The sequence below is a fragment of the Peromyscus leucopus genome, chromosome 17, assembly GCF_004664715.2.
Source record: "Peromyscus leucopus breed LL Stock chromosome 17, UCI_PerLeu_2.1, whole genome shotgun sequence".
NCBI lineage: Eukaryota > Metazoa > Chordata > Mammalia > Rodentia > Cricetidae > Peromyscus > Peromyscus leucopus.
Genome location: NC_051077.1, coordinates 1,190,446 through 1,204,962, shown reverse-complemented (window position 1 = coordinate 1,204,962; position 14,517 = coordinate 1,190,446). Strand labels below are relative to the sequence as shown.

Sequence of the window (14,517 nt, the reverse complement as noted above, 5' to 3'; positions counted from 1 at the left end):
GAGACAGGGTCTCTCGTAGCCAAGGCTGACATGGAGCTCCTCTTGCCTCTGCCTCCCGAGTACAGGGATTTTAGCTCCTGCTACTGCACCCAGCTTGTGATGCACTCTTGCTGTGGTAACAGCCTGGATCTACTGAAGATGTGTAGATCCAGTGCGCCCTCTGGTGGTCAGACAGAGCCACAGAGGAGCAGCTGCCCAAGAGAGACCAAGGTTTCCTCAAGTCCGCTGTGTCTAGATTTCTCTAAGGAGGGGACATTTAGTTGGGATCTCTTTGTGTGCCCAAGGGGTGCATGCCACTGCCCTGCAGGTAAAGCTTCCTGGAGCTACCTGTGTCAGGGGGCCAGAGAGGGGCTGGGGTGAAAGGTCTCTGGCATCCACTGAGAGCCGTGGAGGAGGGGGCCCTTACTAGCAAGCTTGTAGCTCAGATCCCAAGGCTGAGCAAACAGATACTCTGCAGGTGTGGGGGGACCTCCTCTGGTTTCCAGGAGCTTCTGACTGAAGGTCAAAGACAGGCAGGGAAGGAAGAGCCTGCAGCACCTGGTGAGCATAGAGGCAGCCTCCTGCCTCCAGCATGGGAACCTGCTGCTGCTTTTTTTCCTCCGTCAGTGACCTCCATCGTGGTCAGTTTGCTGTTGGCGATTGACTTCATGGGAAAGTTTTGACTCTGTCTGTGATAAGAGGGTGTTTGCAGCTCTTGGTTGTTCCTGGGTTGAGTGAACGGTCCGCTGTGTCTCCCCACTACCCTCGCTGTAGTGAGCCCCACGGTTAGCTTGCTGGCAGTGTGGAGGTTCCTGTTGGACCCTGTGAGCTTAGCATGGCAGGCCTGACCCTCACTGAAACGGAGCTGAGGGGCTGCCCCGAGTCCAGAAGTCCTTCCCAGGCTTGACCCTCCCTGAGACGGAGCTGAGGGGCTGCCCCGAGTCCAGAAGTCCTTCCCAGGCCTGACCCTCCCTGAAACGGAGCTGAGGGGCTGCCCCGAGTCCAGAAGTCCTTCTCTTGCCTCAGCTGTTCTCAGCTGTGTGGCTCCTGTCCCCTCTCCCTCCAGCAGTGCTGTGTCAAACACATGGCATGCAGGGAGCTCCCAGAGGGGCCCCGTCACAGGAGCTTTTCCATGACCCGGTGACACAGATTACAGCCTGCCTACAACTTTCCCAGCAGTATCGCATTCCGGAAATGGTCCTGCAGATGCCTGTTTGGCTAAGCTCAAGGGATTGAACTTGTGGAATTTTGGCTAAGCGCTGTGGTCCCCCATTGACCGTGGTCCCCCATTGACCATGGCCCAGCATCCCAAATAGCTTCCCAGTAACCACATGCACTGGGAGCTATGGACAAAAAAATGCACGGCTTTTACCTCTCAGCTCTGTTCAGCCTTGCGTGCAAAGTAACATCTCAGGGCACCAGATGACAGAGGGATGCAGCTGGCTTGGAATCATGTCCAGGGTAGAGATTTTCCTGTTCCGGCTTAGCTGGGAGCAGAGGCATCAGCCAGGCGCTAATGGGGCCTCAAGGGCTAAGCCTGTGCCAGGAACCTGGGCTCTATTCTGCCCACGATTTTTCAACATGTAAAGATTGTAGGATGTGTTCATGTCCTTGCCCCTTACGTGGGGGTATTCCTGTCTCCTGCATGCCAAACACTGACTGAATAACTTTCAGAGAAGAGGTAGAGGGTGGATTGCACTCTTCAATCATCCAGTTCCCTGCGTTATCTATGAAAACTCATGGAGATCGTCCAACCCAGGTTTTGCTCCAGGTATAAGCAACCATCTTTGCATGTGCTGTGGTTCCCTTGAAGATCCTCTTGTTTAGAATGTGAAAATTCAGTTAAAGTTTGATTGAAACAGGGGTACTAGATTAGCCATTGAAACAGTCATAATTTATCCACTTAAAATTTATTTCATATATGCTAAATTAAAAAATATTTGGTTTAATTTATGAATAAGTGAGTTTTGCCTGCGTGTGTGTAGGTCTACTACATGTGTGCCCAGTGTCCACACAGGCCAGAAGAGGGCATCTAATCTCCTGAAACTGGAACTACAGATGGTTGTGAGCCACCACCACGTTGGTGCTGGGAACCAAACCCTTGTCCTCTGCAAAAGCAGCCAGTGCTCTTAACCACTGAGCCATCTCTACAGCCTCTTAGATAACTATTATAGAGGCAGAATTTCAACTCATCATTCAGGATGAACTCATTATGTAGCCCAGGCTATCCTCAGACCTGCATCAATCCTCCTGCCTCAGTTTCCCGAGTGCTAGAATTGCAGCAGGCACACCCCTGTCCATCGTGATTGCTTTTGATAATAGGGTCTTTTCTGTGGCCATTTATCTTAGGAACATTTATGTTCATTCTAGTTTTTGTGATTGGTAATCATCCCTTGAATTTAGACAGTCCCTACGCTGTCAACCTCAAGTGTTCTAGGTACTTCCTATGTGACTTTCTGGCTGAGACTTGAGTTGAATCTTAGTCTCTTTTTATAGCTTTGTAAGAGCAGGGACGTGATTAGGTATCACAAAGGAGCCCTTTCTTTCCACGTTTTACGAGATCTTTATGTGCCTGCTGTAGATAATACGGTAAGCAAACATTTTGGGTTTCCCCCGGCAGGAAACCCTGTGTCGAGCCTAATTTGGAATGGCTGACGTCAGCGCCGAGAAGGCTCTGCATGCTGCCTTCTTTCATCTTCATAAACAATGGCATTTTGTTCCTCCTCTTCAAGTTCTGAGTTTCTCTGGAGAGCATAGTCATAACGGCTTTCCTTGTTGTATACGGCCTTTCTTTATACAGATACAGACTCGATTTAAAATTCCATATCTAGTTAAAATACTTTGGGGGCTAGAGAGGATGAGTTTTTTTTTTCTTGATGCATACTATTGGTACATACTTATTAGGCACGGTGGCATAATTTGATGGCTGCATTTGGTGTGTACCAGTCAGGTTAGATCAAGGTGGCCGGTATCTCCCAGTCATTTCTTGTTTTAGTGCTGAAGATCTACATGTTCTCTCTTTGACAATTCCTTATAACAGTGAAGTCACAAAGCATGGCCACATCAAAGCTTTTGTGTAATACTGTACAAGCTTCTCTTGACGGCTATCTGTCCCTTCCTCCATTGCTGGGATTAGAACCCAGGGATGCACGCGCAAATGCTCGGTTGCTAAGCTATATACCCCCAGCTCCTCAGCCTTAGTGTTGCTCACCACTGCGGTGGTAGGCCATAGTTGTGGTGGTCAGCTGTGCCTGGGACGCACTGAGTGGCCACCCTGTCCGTTGGCTCTGCCTGGAGCACATGGTGGGAACTGGATGACGGGCGCTCTTCCTCTCCCGCTCTGCATTTGGCCTTGAGCTTAAGGGTGGTCACAGCTGGAGTACTGCCCACTGCAGCTGCAGAGTCTGGCTTGGAAACTCCTGGCATTGATGGCCTTTGCATGGCATGTCCGGCATGTCCGGCTCTCTCCTCTTCCCTCTTCCCCAGTGGAAATCTGCTCGAGGCAGGGACGGAGGCTCAGCGTGCCCACTCCTTGTACACTTGCATGAGTGCTGTCCCTTCTATCCGCTCTCTCTCTGTTCTCACGGTCACCCTAGATGGACACTGGGCATCCCATTATGAGTGTATGGTTTTTACTAGAGAAAAACAGCACAATTAAAAAAAAAATGGAGAATAGCGCAAAGCTAAGGGAGAAGTCACTTCCTTTTTAGTTGATTTCAAAACTCTTGGGAGAAGCAGTTGCTTAAGCACTTTAGAGACATTTGGGGAAGAATGTGTCCTTGTGTGGAGGCCAGTCTGGGAATTCAGCATTTCTCTTCTGTTCCCAGGAGTGTGAGGGGTCACGAGTGACGTGTGACCGGTCAGTTCAGGATGGGTGTCGAGCTTTTCCTACAGTGTGAACGTAAGAGGGTCTGTTTCACGGGCTGACATCATGCTGCGGATTCGTTTAATATGCTACTGGGAACCAGCTTGCTCTAGTGACCTAGATAAGGAAAGGCCTGGGGTGGGCTGACTTCATTTCTAATTCTGGGTCAGAGCTGACTCAGTGAAAATCTGGTAGGAATCAGTTCGTCTGGCTCCCGTCCCCACTGCGCTCATTCCATGATTAAAATGAGAAATAAAAAAAATCTTATCTCTGTTGGTCTTCTGGTGATCCTGCCAATATCAATTAAGTACTAAAAATACTCCGCAGACGCACTAGAAAGTCCTCCAATGGCCTGCCCTTCTCTGTTCCTCCCTGGCTCCTGTTGGGCTATTTGAGGAGATACAATTCAATTTTGATTTTATGATTTTTATTATTTTGGGGGCCAGCTGTTCACAGTTCAGTTGTATTCTATTTTGAGCAGCGCTTTTCGACGTCTGAAAACGGGGCACTCCAATTTGGTGACCCGAATCGAACGACAGCGTCTTTGCAGTCAGCAATTCCTGTGGTTGCATGGTGCCACCGTCATGACAGTCTGAGGGGGAGTGTGTCTGTTTCACCCTGCATTTGGACAAGACTGAGAGGTCTCCTTCCTCAGCACTCACTAGATATCCGGGAGAAGGATCCAGCATCCAGGTCAAACCTCATTCGAGGGCACATAGTGTGCTTGAATTGGCTCCTTCTAGTAGATTCCATTGATGCTGGCCCAAGAGTGCTTCCACAGTATAGGAATTTACTAAATCCCCTCTCCTTTGAATTTTAAAATACTGCCCCTAACTTAGTCACATGCAATTTCTAGACTTCTCACTCAGGCTCCAATGAAATGGACCCATGAAAGCCAGGGGTCGCCATCACACTATTTGTAAAGACCCGGGGGATTGGTGAGACACCTGGCACTGCCAGGACCACTGGACAGTTTGGAGGAAAGAGCACTGAGTCTTCGGCAATCCCGCTGGCCAGCTCCGAGGCACCATCTGCTCTGAAGTCAGCTATCACAGGTTACCTGCAGCAGAGAAGAGGGGCTTATGGTGTTTATTTTAATTGACAATCAAAATATGGCAATCTTTCTAAAACGTCTCTCCATCAGGCCCCTCTCTCCCTTTTGCTACAGAATGCACACTGTTTCCGGGGTCAAAGGTTGGCCCCTCCTTCCTGTGTGTTCTCACCTCGCCAGTGTTTCCACCACAAGGCCTGACATCCCGCCCCAGCCCCCCTGGGCCTTTCTCGAGCCCTTATTTCCTAGTCCGCGGATTCCTTTTGTCTCTCCCCGGACTTATTTTCACTCATCTTTGGCAGGCCAGCTGAAGGTCCAGAGTCTCACAGTTTTTCCTCACCGTTGTCTGTTCTTTCCCAGTGTATTCCAGCCCCTGTCAAACGTTTATACCATGAATGATAATCCTTATTTGAAACATCCCGTCTCTCATTTCTTTTCTGGGTTGGGGCAGAGGCCACCAGTAAATTTTGATCTTTCCTTTGAAAAGTTTACTTTTGAAAAGGAGCGTGATCCAAGCCCGCTATCAAACTATTGATCATTTGTGTGCTGAGATCAGAACTTAGACTCTGATTGTCAGCATTTCTGAGAGATCACAACATGTCATCTATTGATAACAAAAAGGTGCCAATATAATCAATTCACTGAAAAAAAAACTTAATTATTTTTAGTTTATAGACTTTGCATATTATATAGCTCTTAGTATGTACAAAACATTGTGTCAGGTGTTAAATATTAAGAACTTAACATAGAGCACCTGGAGAGGGCTTCATCATCCATTGTCAGACACTCATGGTGGACTCTTACAGTGTTGAGTGGTACTGAGAAAGGCCTATGCTTTAGTCCATTTCCTTTGGCAAAGCAGCTGGGAGGCTGAGCAGATTGGTGGGTAGATGGATGGATGGAAAGATGGATAAATGTGTACATGGATGGGAAGATGGATGGCTTATTGGATGTATGTGTAAATGGGTGATGAGTAGATGGGTACGTGGATGTGTGAGGTAGGCAGATATGTGAGTGGATGGATATGGAAGGGCAAATGGAAGGGGAGATAGATGTGTGGACAGATGAGTGGGTGAGTAGATGGATGAATGGATGGATGGGTGGTTGGATGAGTAGATGGATGGGTGGATGGGTGGGTAGGTGGGTGGGTGGGTGGATCAATGAGTGGATGGATGGCTGGCTGGGTGGGTGGATGGGTGGATGGATGATGGATATAGGGTGAGTTGGTAGGTAGGTGAGATTTGTTGTTAAATTTGACTGCTCTGATTGGGAGCTGATGAGTTGTACCATGTATCACCTGAAAGCCGGTGACTTCAGGAAGCCAGTGATGTAGTTCCATCCAAGGCCACAAGCCTGAGAACCTGGGAACTGCTGGCAAAGTCTGTGAGTCTGAAGACTGGGCACCTGACTTGTCATGTCAAGGACAGAAGAAGATTGGTGTCAGCCCAGAAGGCACCAGAACTCCCTTCTGCTCTGCTGTGACTCTGTTAGGGCCTCCGCTGGCTGATGTTCCAGCCTTCTTCACTCGGAGGCAGGTCTTCCTCACTCTGCCTCTGATGCAGATGCTGTCTTTAGAGCAACACCTTGCAGGCACAGCCAGAGTTTTGGACTCTCCTACTTGGCCAAGTTGACACTCCCACGCATCTGTCACAGTTGACTGAACCTTTCTCTCGCCCCACCCCACCCCCATCTGACCTCTGTGCTTTTCTGCAGGGAGAAAGAGGATTTCCAGGGTTACAAGGTGTCATTGGGTTTCCTGGAATGCAAGGACCTGAGGGACCGCATGGACCACCAGGACAAAAGGTGAGCTTGACCGGAGTGGAGGAGGGACAATTGCAGGTGTTTCCAGTCCTGTGACAGTGACAGGAGCCATCCTAATGGAACCTCTGTTCTGTTGCAGGGTGATGCTGGAGAACCTGGGCTTCCTGGCACCAAAGGGACAAGAGTGAGTACAGTGGCTGGTGACCCTGGGGACCTAGGCACCCAGAGCAACCTTCACCCAGGGGCTGCCTTCCTTCCTTTCCTCTCTGCTTTCTCCTCTGCTTCACCTGTGGGCTGCCGTGGGCCACCACCCTTCTTACCTGTGGGCTGCTGTGGGCCACCACCCTTCTTACCTGTGGGTTGCCGTGGGCCCTCACCCTTCTTACCTGTGGGCTGCTGTGGGCCACCACCCTTCTTACCTGTGGGTTGCCGTGGGCCCTCACCCTTCTTACCTGTGGGCTATCATGGGCTATCACCCTTCTTACCTGTGGGCTGCTATGTACGTAGGCAGAATTCCTTTGCTGTATGAGCTTGCTCACTCCTGCTCCTTCTTCTTCAAGGGCCCCTTATAGACATTTTAATTTGGAAGAGGGGGTGGTTAATTATCTGTCCAAAGTCATTTGAGGGAGAAAACATCATTGAATGTATAGAGACATTTTCAGAGCCCAACTTGTTTATTTTCTCTACTGCATCATTTCTGGAGGGTACGGATGATGCTCTTCAGAGGCACTGAACACAGAAACGTAGGGCAGTGGCTTGAAGTGTTTGGCTGTGGTTACCCAGGGAAGAAGGAGGCGGGACGGCGGTGTCTGTGGCACTCCTTGGCATTCCCATGGGCTCATGGGGCAGAGAGAGGGGAAACGTGGCCACTCTCTGGATGTAGTTGACCGTACTTGATTGTTTAGGAATTAGATAAGGGCTCTCACTACAAATAAATTGAAGTTTATCCCACAAACACTTTTTCATAAAGTGTTTATGATTTTAACGTGAATTAGACATTAATATACTACATCAGATACTACAAGGGATTCAATGAGGACAATGTTATTTTTGTGTGTTCACGCTTCCATTTTAGAGACAAGAAGTAGTGTGTTTTTCACAATTCCTTGAGGCCTGCACCTTTTGCTGGGTCTCTGCCTCCTTCCCAGAATGCTCTCTGCTCAGTGCTCATGTTCTAAGCATCTTTAACTGGGAAGGTATGAAGTGGGTAATATGGCATCCCTGGAGTTGGTTGAAAGGCTTTTGTTCTATCTTTACAGGGACCTCCTGGAGTAGCTGGTTACCCTGGGAACCCTGGACTTCCTGTACGTATACAAAAATACATGCATCGATTTCGTGAAATATCCTACCACCTGGTGAGTTCCTCTTTTGCTGACTTCTTCCTTTGATTGATTGCAGGGTATTCCTGGCCAAGATGGTCCTCCAGGTCCTCCAGGTATCCCAGGATGCAACGGTACAAAGGTAGGCTGAAACCCGAGACCTTCCCTTGTGCGTGTGCATGTAGCTTCACACAGGAGCATCGGTTCAGTCACTGGGAAGTTACTTATCTGGAAGCTTGCTTTCTCGGATGAGAAAATGCAGTTTCCCCATGTTAAATATTAAATTAATATTAATATTAAATAGCAGTTCCTTTCCACTTGAACGTTTTAGCTTAAAATTGTTCTATTAAAATTTTTACCTGGAATCAGCTACTCAATCAACCCCAAATCTGATGCCCTGAGTCTTTAGTTTCTGTCTTCTTGCTGGGGGGGTGTGGTGTTCCCTCCATGAAGTGGCGCCTGGTGTCTCACTTGTAACAGACCATGCATGCTGCTCCCAGAGCAGCTGGTGGCATGGTGATGTCTGTTGTGAAGTGTTGGGGTGTGCATCTGTGAGTGACATTTTCCATCTCTCTTAGGGAGAGAGAGGGCCGCTCGGTCCTCCCGGCTTGCCTGGATTCAGCGGGAATCCTGTGAGTAGATGATTATTCAAATAGGCTTTCTTTTTCTAATGATTGTTTTGGTGCTCATATCTTGCTACTACTAATGTTTTTGGAGAAACAAAACTAATAGCTAAACTTTTTCTTTTCTAGGGGCCACCGGGGTTACCAGGAATGAAGGTATGTTTAATTTAATTTAATTAATTTTGTTCCATTTACCTGGTTTCCTCATAAATCGATTGAAAACACTCCAAACAAATGTCCTGAACTCTGTTATATGAAAAGGATGTATAAATCACACAGAGAGACTTAGGTGAGCATGTGGCTGTGAGCCACATGAAGAATTCAGGAAGTGATTCTGGCATAGGCCACTGGCATTTATTGGCCAGCCAGCCTGGTCTACTTGGTGAGCTCTAGGCCAGTGGAAGAAAAAAGAAAAAACAAAACAAAACAACAACAAAAAAGAAAAAAAGAAAAAACAAAACAAAACAAACAAACAGACAAAAAAAAACCCAAACAAACAAAAACCAAGCTTGATGGTTCCTGAGGAACAACCTTCAAAGTTGTCCAGTGTCTCCCCAGCTCCCCAGGTCTAAGTCCCACCCCCAGTATTGAGTGGATTCCAATTTTCTTTGCATGTCTATCAATATTTGCATCTTTTTTTCCCTTTTCTCCTCTTCTAGGGAGACCCTGGTGAAATTCTCGGCTTCACCCATGGAATACCGTTGAAAGGGGAACGAGGATTCCCTGGTATCCCTGGGATGCCGGTAAGCCTTTGCTGCATACACACAGTTACCCCCTGGCTGGACTGCAATTTTGTAATTGGTTCTCTTCTCCTGCAACTGTAGGGCCCACCAGGAGTACCAGGACTCCAGGGACCTGTTGGTCCTCCAGGATTTACTGGACCACCGGTAAGTTTTGAGGATAGTCACTTGGAGAAGAGATGTGGAACTGACTGAGAATCTTGCCCCGTTGGGCACTTCTTAGTTCAGCTTCTTTGTTATGAAAAAGTGTGGCTGAAGCTTCCAGCTCCCAGTTCCCAGAGCTGTGGGAAAAGCTTTCTCCTGTGGCCTCTCAAGACATCCTGGGACAGATTGCCTGTCTGTGTGTCAGGGTTATTGGCTATCTATGAGTTCAGGCACAGTGGAAGCCAGACTCAAGGTCACTAGGGTGGGCTCTGCCCTTTGTGCAGGGGAGATGGGTGGCAGAGGCAGAGGTATACCGGAATTTAAGGGTCAGTTCGGGGCGGGGCACAGACCTGGAGAGGACCCTGAGATGACCTGAGCACCTGGAGGTGACATTGAGGAGGCTGCCCTACCCCTGGCCTCTGCACAGAGACATTCTGTGCAGAAGGAGGGAGACCTTTCCTACACCCTCATTTTCAGAGCACAGGGAAATTAGTGTTAAAAGACTTGTTTACTAAGAACCAAGTGTGCAAGGAATGGACAGAGGTGATCGAGTTTGCGGCTTGCACACGACCCGACTGAACATCCTCTCCAAAAGCCTCGGCTTATACTGTAAATTTAATCTTTTTCTTTTCTTTTTATATTGTTTTCTTCACCTGTGTAAATAGAACCCATTCGATGGCTTCTTTTATATTACAGAGTGCCTGGCTTTTTCTTTTTCTTTTCTTTTTTTTTTTTTAATGATTGTGGGAAGCATTCTGAAATTTTCTTGCAAATATGGGACCATTTTTTTTTGGCATCACCACAGTCTACTCCCCGAAAGAATTGGTTTTTCAAACCTGTATCTAAAGTGGGAAGTACTGTTCCCAGGTGGGCAGCTCCAGCTTGGAGCTCAGGCTGGTACCTTCTGGCCTTCAGCATCCGAGGGGCAGTCCTTAGCCTTGGAGGGACGTCCGCCCCTCCTCATGATTGTCCTGACCCACAACTGGCTATTTCCAAAGCTTTATCGGTCTGTGTCATAACCGTCATCCCGCCAACAACAAGAGTCGCAGGATGACGTCAGAACGGAAGACTGTGCATGCCCGTTTTTTCCCCTTTGTTGGGCAAAGCACCTGAAGAAGACAGTTCCCAGGAAGGACAGATTGGTCTTGCCTCACGGATTCGGAGGGGTTGCATCACGCAGTCCTAGATTCTGTGGTTTCTGTGGCGAGGCAGAACGTTGTGGTGGGGAACGTGAGGTGACATGCAGAGGAACAGGGGAACGGTGTGGGGACAAGATGCCTCCTTCAGAGGAACAACCCTAGTGATTGGCATCCTCCAACCATGCCTCCCCACCCCCGCAGGTCCCTTCCTTAAAGACTCATCAGTGGTTAAGCATCCCCTGGTGCAGTCACCTCTCAATGCCACCAGCTGAGGACCGTGCCTTCAACAAAAGCCGTGTGTGTGTGTGTGTGTGTGTGTGTGTGTGTGTGTGTGTGTGTGTGTGTAGGGGTACTTCATTTTCCAGATCATGGCTGGTTTTGAATATTACTTAACTAAAATGCTCTCTCTTACAGGGTCCCCCAGGCCCTCCTGGCCCTCCCGGAGAAAAGGTAAAGATGTTTTTTCATTTATTTATTACTTCCAGCCTTACTATAGGACTGTGGTGAGATTGCCATGATCCCTTCTGTAAGTTACTGGGAAGAGCTCTGGAAAATTGCCTCATTCTCACTCGCCTATGGGACTGCCTGTCAGTATGATGTATTGTCTGTCCATCTCTATTATCATCTGTCAGTCATTTTTCTATTATCTAGCATTCATCTACTATTCTCCTCCTTATCATCATCTTTGAGACCCTCCAATTTCATCTACTCATCCCTTAGCTATTACTTTAGATTCATTGATCATTCCCTTACCTTTCTGAGCCCAGAGTTTAAAACTCTTATATTAACAAATTCTTTATTATATTTGTAAAGACCATTGCACAGTTATTGCATAAGTTTGGCTTTCCTTGCCAAGCTTATGGTGTTTTAGGACAAAACTATTGTTTGAAGCCTAACTCTGGCCTCATCTGTGTGGAGCTTTTAGGATGTCTGGCCGATGTGATAGACAGCCTTAATAATAAAGTGTAATTTGTAACCAACAGGGACAGATGGGCTCCAGCTTCCAAGGACCAAAAGGTGACAAGGTGAGTTGAGTCCCCATTGCGGCTCCTCTGCGTGTTCTTGAGTCTGGAGGGGACATGGATGAGCTGCTAGGATTTACAGTTTATTCCAGGAAGTGAGGCCGATGGTGGCGCCCAGTGACGCAAGGACAACGAGTTCCCTTATCCAAACAGGGCTCCGTCAGCACGTTCTTCAGATCTCAAGTTCACTTCAAAAGAGTGAAATTTAAATGTTGGCCTCTTAGTAACATAACTATTAAACCCAACCATGAGAGCAGCCATTGTGAGGAGGTGGTGATGTAGGTGGTAACTGTCTCGCTCGGGGACCAGATGGGTACCAGAGATGTGTGCCGTGGGAAGCAGGGTGGTGGTGAAAACTGGACAAACATCCTTTTCTTGGCAAGAAGGGCAAGCAGTGGACCCCTGGTCCCTTGTTGTGCTCTCTAGTGGTGTCCCTGGGTAAGATAACGGGGCATGATTATAATTGCTGCCCTATCTTTGGGTGTGCAAGCCGGTGTGTGCAACTACCACCAGGAGATGCCAGACAGGGTGGGTCTGGACAGAGCCTGGGCTAATGCTTGCTACTGTTGAAGTCTTCGGCTCTTGTTCGTATCTGGCCGACTTCCCCTTTAGTTCCAAGCGTGGCTAGCTGCTAAGCTGCCCGAGGAAGGAGAATCTAATGGTGCTCTTGATTTTGGCTCACCTAGACCCTCCCCATTCATGCCAATCTCCTGTCAGCTGGTGTGTGTTCTCACTGATGCAGTGGTGTGTGCTGGTGCATGCATAGCTGGTGTGTGTTCTCACTGATGCAGTGGTGTGTGCAGGTGCATGCCCAGCTGATGTGAGTTCTCACTGACACAGTGGTGTGTGCAGGTGCATGCTCAGCTGGTGTGAGTTCTCACTGACACAGTGGTGTGTGCAGGTGCATGCCCAGCTGGTGTGAGTTCTCACTGACACAGTGGTGTGTGCAGGTGCATGTCCAGCTGGTGTGAGTTCTCACTGACACAGTGGTGTGTGCAGGTGCATGCCCAGCTGGTGTGAGTTCTCACTGACACAGTGGTGTGTGCAGGTGCATGCCCAGCTGGTGTGAGTTCTCACTGACACAGTGGTGTGTGCAGGTGCATGCCCAGCTGGTGTGAGTTCTCACTGACACAGTGGTCTGCTGGTGCATGCATCACTGATGCAGTAGTGTGTGCTGGTGCATGCCCTGATGTGTCCTGCAGCTGCTCAGGCTCCCAAGCTTGGGAAACACACTTCTCTGGTTGTAGATACCCACTGGTCTGTTTTCCTACAGAAGTCAAGACTCCTGTTATGAGAGGATAGAGTGCTAGTGTTTAACCTCTGGCTTTTACTGCCCTATCTCAGTTCTTGTTCTGTTTTCATACCTAATTAACCTCCACTTTTGACATGAACAGGGCGAGCAGGGGGTCAGCGGCCCCCCTGGAGTACCCGGACAGGCACAAGTTAAGGAAAAAGGAGACTTTGCCCCAACTGGAGAAAAGGTACGCCTGAGCTCTGTTCAGTGGATGTCTGCTTTCTAATGTTAGACAAATTCTGAGGGAGGAAGAGAAGTTGGATCAAAATGCAGATTCTCCAGCCATGACCAATCTTGCCCTGGGAAGTGGGTTTATAGGTGCCCTGTCCCGTGAAGTTGAGTAGCTCTGAGAACAGAAGTGACTGTCCTGGGACTATTCTGTGCCAATTCACCTAACAAAGGGTTTCTTAAAAAATAAGCCTGGTACTAAGGAGAGACTGCGTGGATGGGAGGGGTCCAACTGAGGGCTAGGAGGAGGCCATGGCCCATCCTTCACCAGGGTAGCCCAAGCCGTGCCAGGAAGGGGCTACTGGAGGCCAGTACACATCTTTTGTTAATATAGGTGAAAAAGAATATTTTTTTTCAGGGGTGTGTGTGTGTGTGTGTGTGTGTGTGTGTGTCTGTAAGTTTGTGCATGTGTGTACAGGTGCCAACAGAGGCCAGTGGCATTGCCCCTCTCTGGAGCTAGAGTGACAGGTGGTTGTGAGCAGCACTGTGTGGAGCTGGGACCTAAGCTCATGCCTTTTGCAGGAGCGGTATGTGCTCTTAATAGCTGAGCCATCTCTGCAGCCTGGATTTTTTTTTTCTTCATATGTTTGATGTAGCATCTGAAAAACTGAACCAGGCATGGTAGTGCACCCCTGCAGTCCTAACACTAAGAATGCTGAAGCAGGATTGCCACAAGTTCTGGGCTACATACCAGGCCAATCAGAACTTTATCAAAAGATCCTATCTCGAAGAAAAGAAAGGAAGGAGAGAAAAAAAAGGGGGGGGAGCAGTGAAAGTATGACATGGCTTTTAGGTGGGTGATTTAGCCATTAGGTGGGTGATTTAGCCATTAGGTGGATGATTTAGCTATTTGATGATACTGATCTGTCTTTCCCCAATCCCTCAATTCTTTTAGGGTCAGAAAGGTGAACCTGGATTCCAGGTGAGTACTCTGGCCCTTTTGCTATTATTATTTTTATGTGAAGGAGGATACATTCTGGTATTGGTATTTCCTACCAAAGCCAAAGTGTGCCTGGCTTCTTGTTGTATTTGCATATATCAATGAGTCTAACTCTGTCTCCTCTTGTCTCTTTAGGGAGCACCAGGGTTTGGTGAGAAAGGTGAACCCGGGAAGCCAGGGCCTCGGGTAAGTGCTTCCCGGATCTGTCCACTCCTCACTGTAAACACACTCCCCTCTAACGCCCAGACTCATAGAAACGGAACGGAAGGATGGATACACCTGTACAGTTTGCTGATTTCTTTCTCAGACTCCACTGAGTCTGCTAGGGAAGGCTTTGGAAGGACTGCCTGTGCCTGTCCCCTGGGGACGTTTACCCATCTTGTGCTTAGGTGTTTTTGTTGATCTTCCTGAC

The 14,517-nt window shown here is 48.4% G+C and overlaps 1 protein-coding gene across 2 annotated transcripts in view; it reads left to right on the top strand.

Annotated features, from left to right (window-relative positions):
- Col4a1 (collagen type IV alpha 1 chain) overlaps nucleotides 1–14,517 on the top strand; it is a 118,397-nt gene that overhangs the window by 62,589 nt on the left and 41,291 nt on the right. For both annotated transcript variants that reach the window (XM_037211578.1, XM_028872302.2), the window contains exons 3-15: nucleotides 6,609–6,698; nucleotides 6,796–6,840; nucleotides 7,916–7,960; nucleotides 8,055–8,117; nucleotides 8,554–8,607; nucleotides 8,728–8,754; nucleotides 9,258–9,341; nucleotides 9,423–9,485; nucleotides 11,036–11,071; nucleotides 11,605–11,646; nucleotides 13,038–13,124; nucleotides 14,061–14,087; nucleotides 14,241–14,291. In XM_037211578.1, the coding sequence (XP_037067473.1) occupies nucleotides 6,609–6,698; nucleotides 6,796–6,840; nucleotides 7,916–7,960; nucleotides 8,055–8,117; nucleotides 8,554–8,607; nucleotides 8,728–8,754; nucleotides 9,258–9,341; nucleotides 9,423–9,485; nucleotides 11,036–11,071; nucleotides 11,605–11,646; nucleotides 13,038–13,124; nucleotides 14,061–14,087; nucleotides 14,241–14,291 (714 nt within the window). The remainder of the gene's footprint in view (nucleotides 1–6,608; nucleotides 6,699–6,795; nucleotides 6,841–7,915; nucleotides 7,961–8,054; nucleotides 8,118–8,553; nucleotides 8,608–8,727; nucleotides 8,755–9,257; nucleotides 9,342–9,422; nucleotides 9,486–11,035; nucleotides 11,072–11,604; nucleotides 11,647–13,037; nucleotides 13,125–14,060; nucleotides 14,088–14,240; nucleotides 14,292–14,517) is intronic.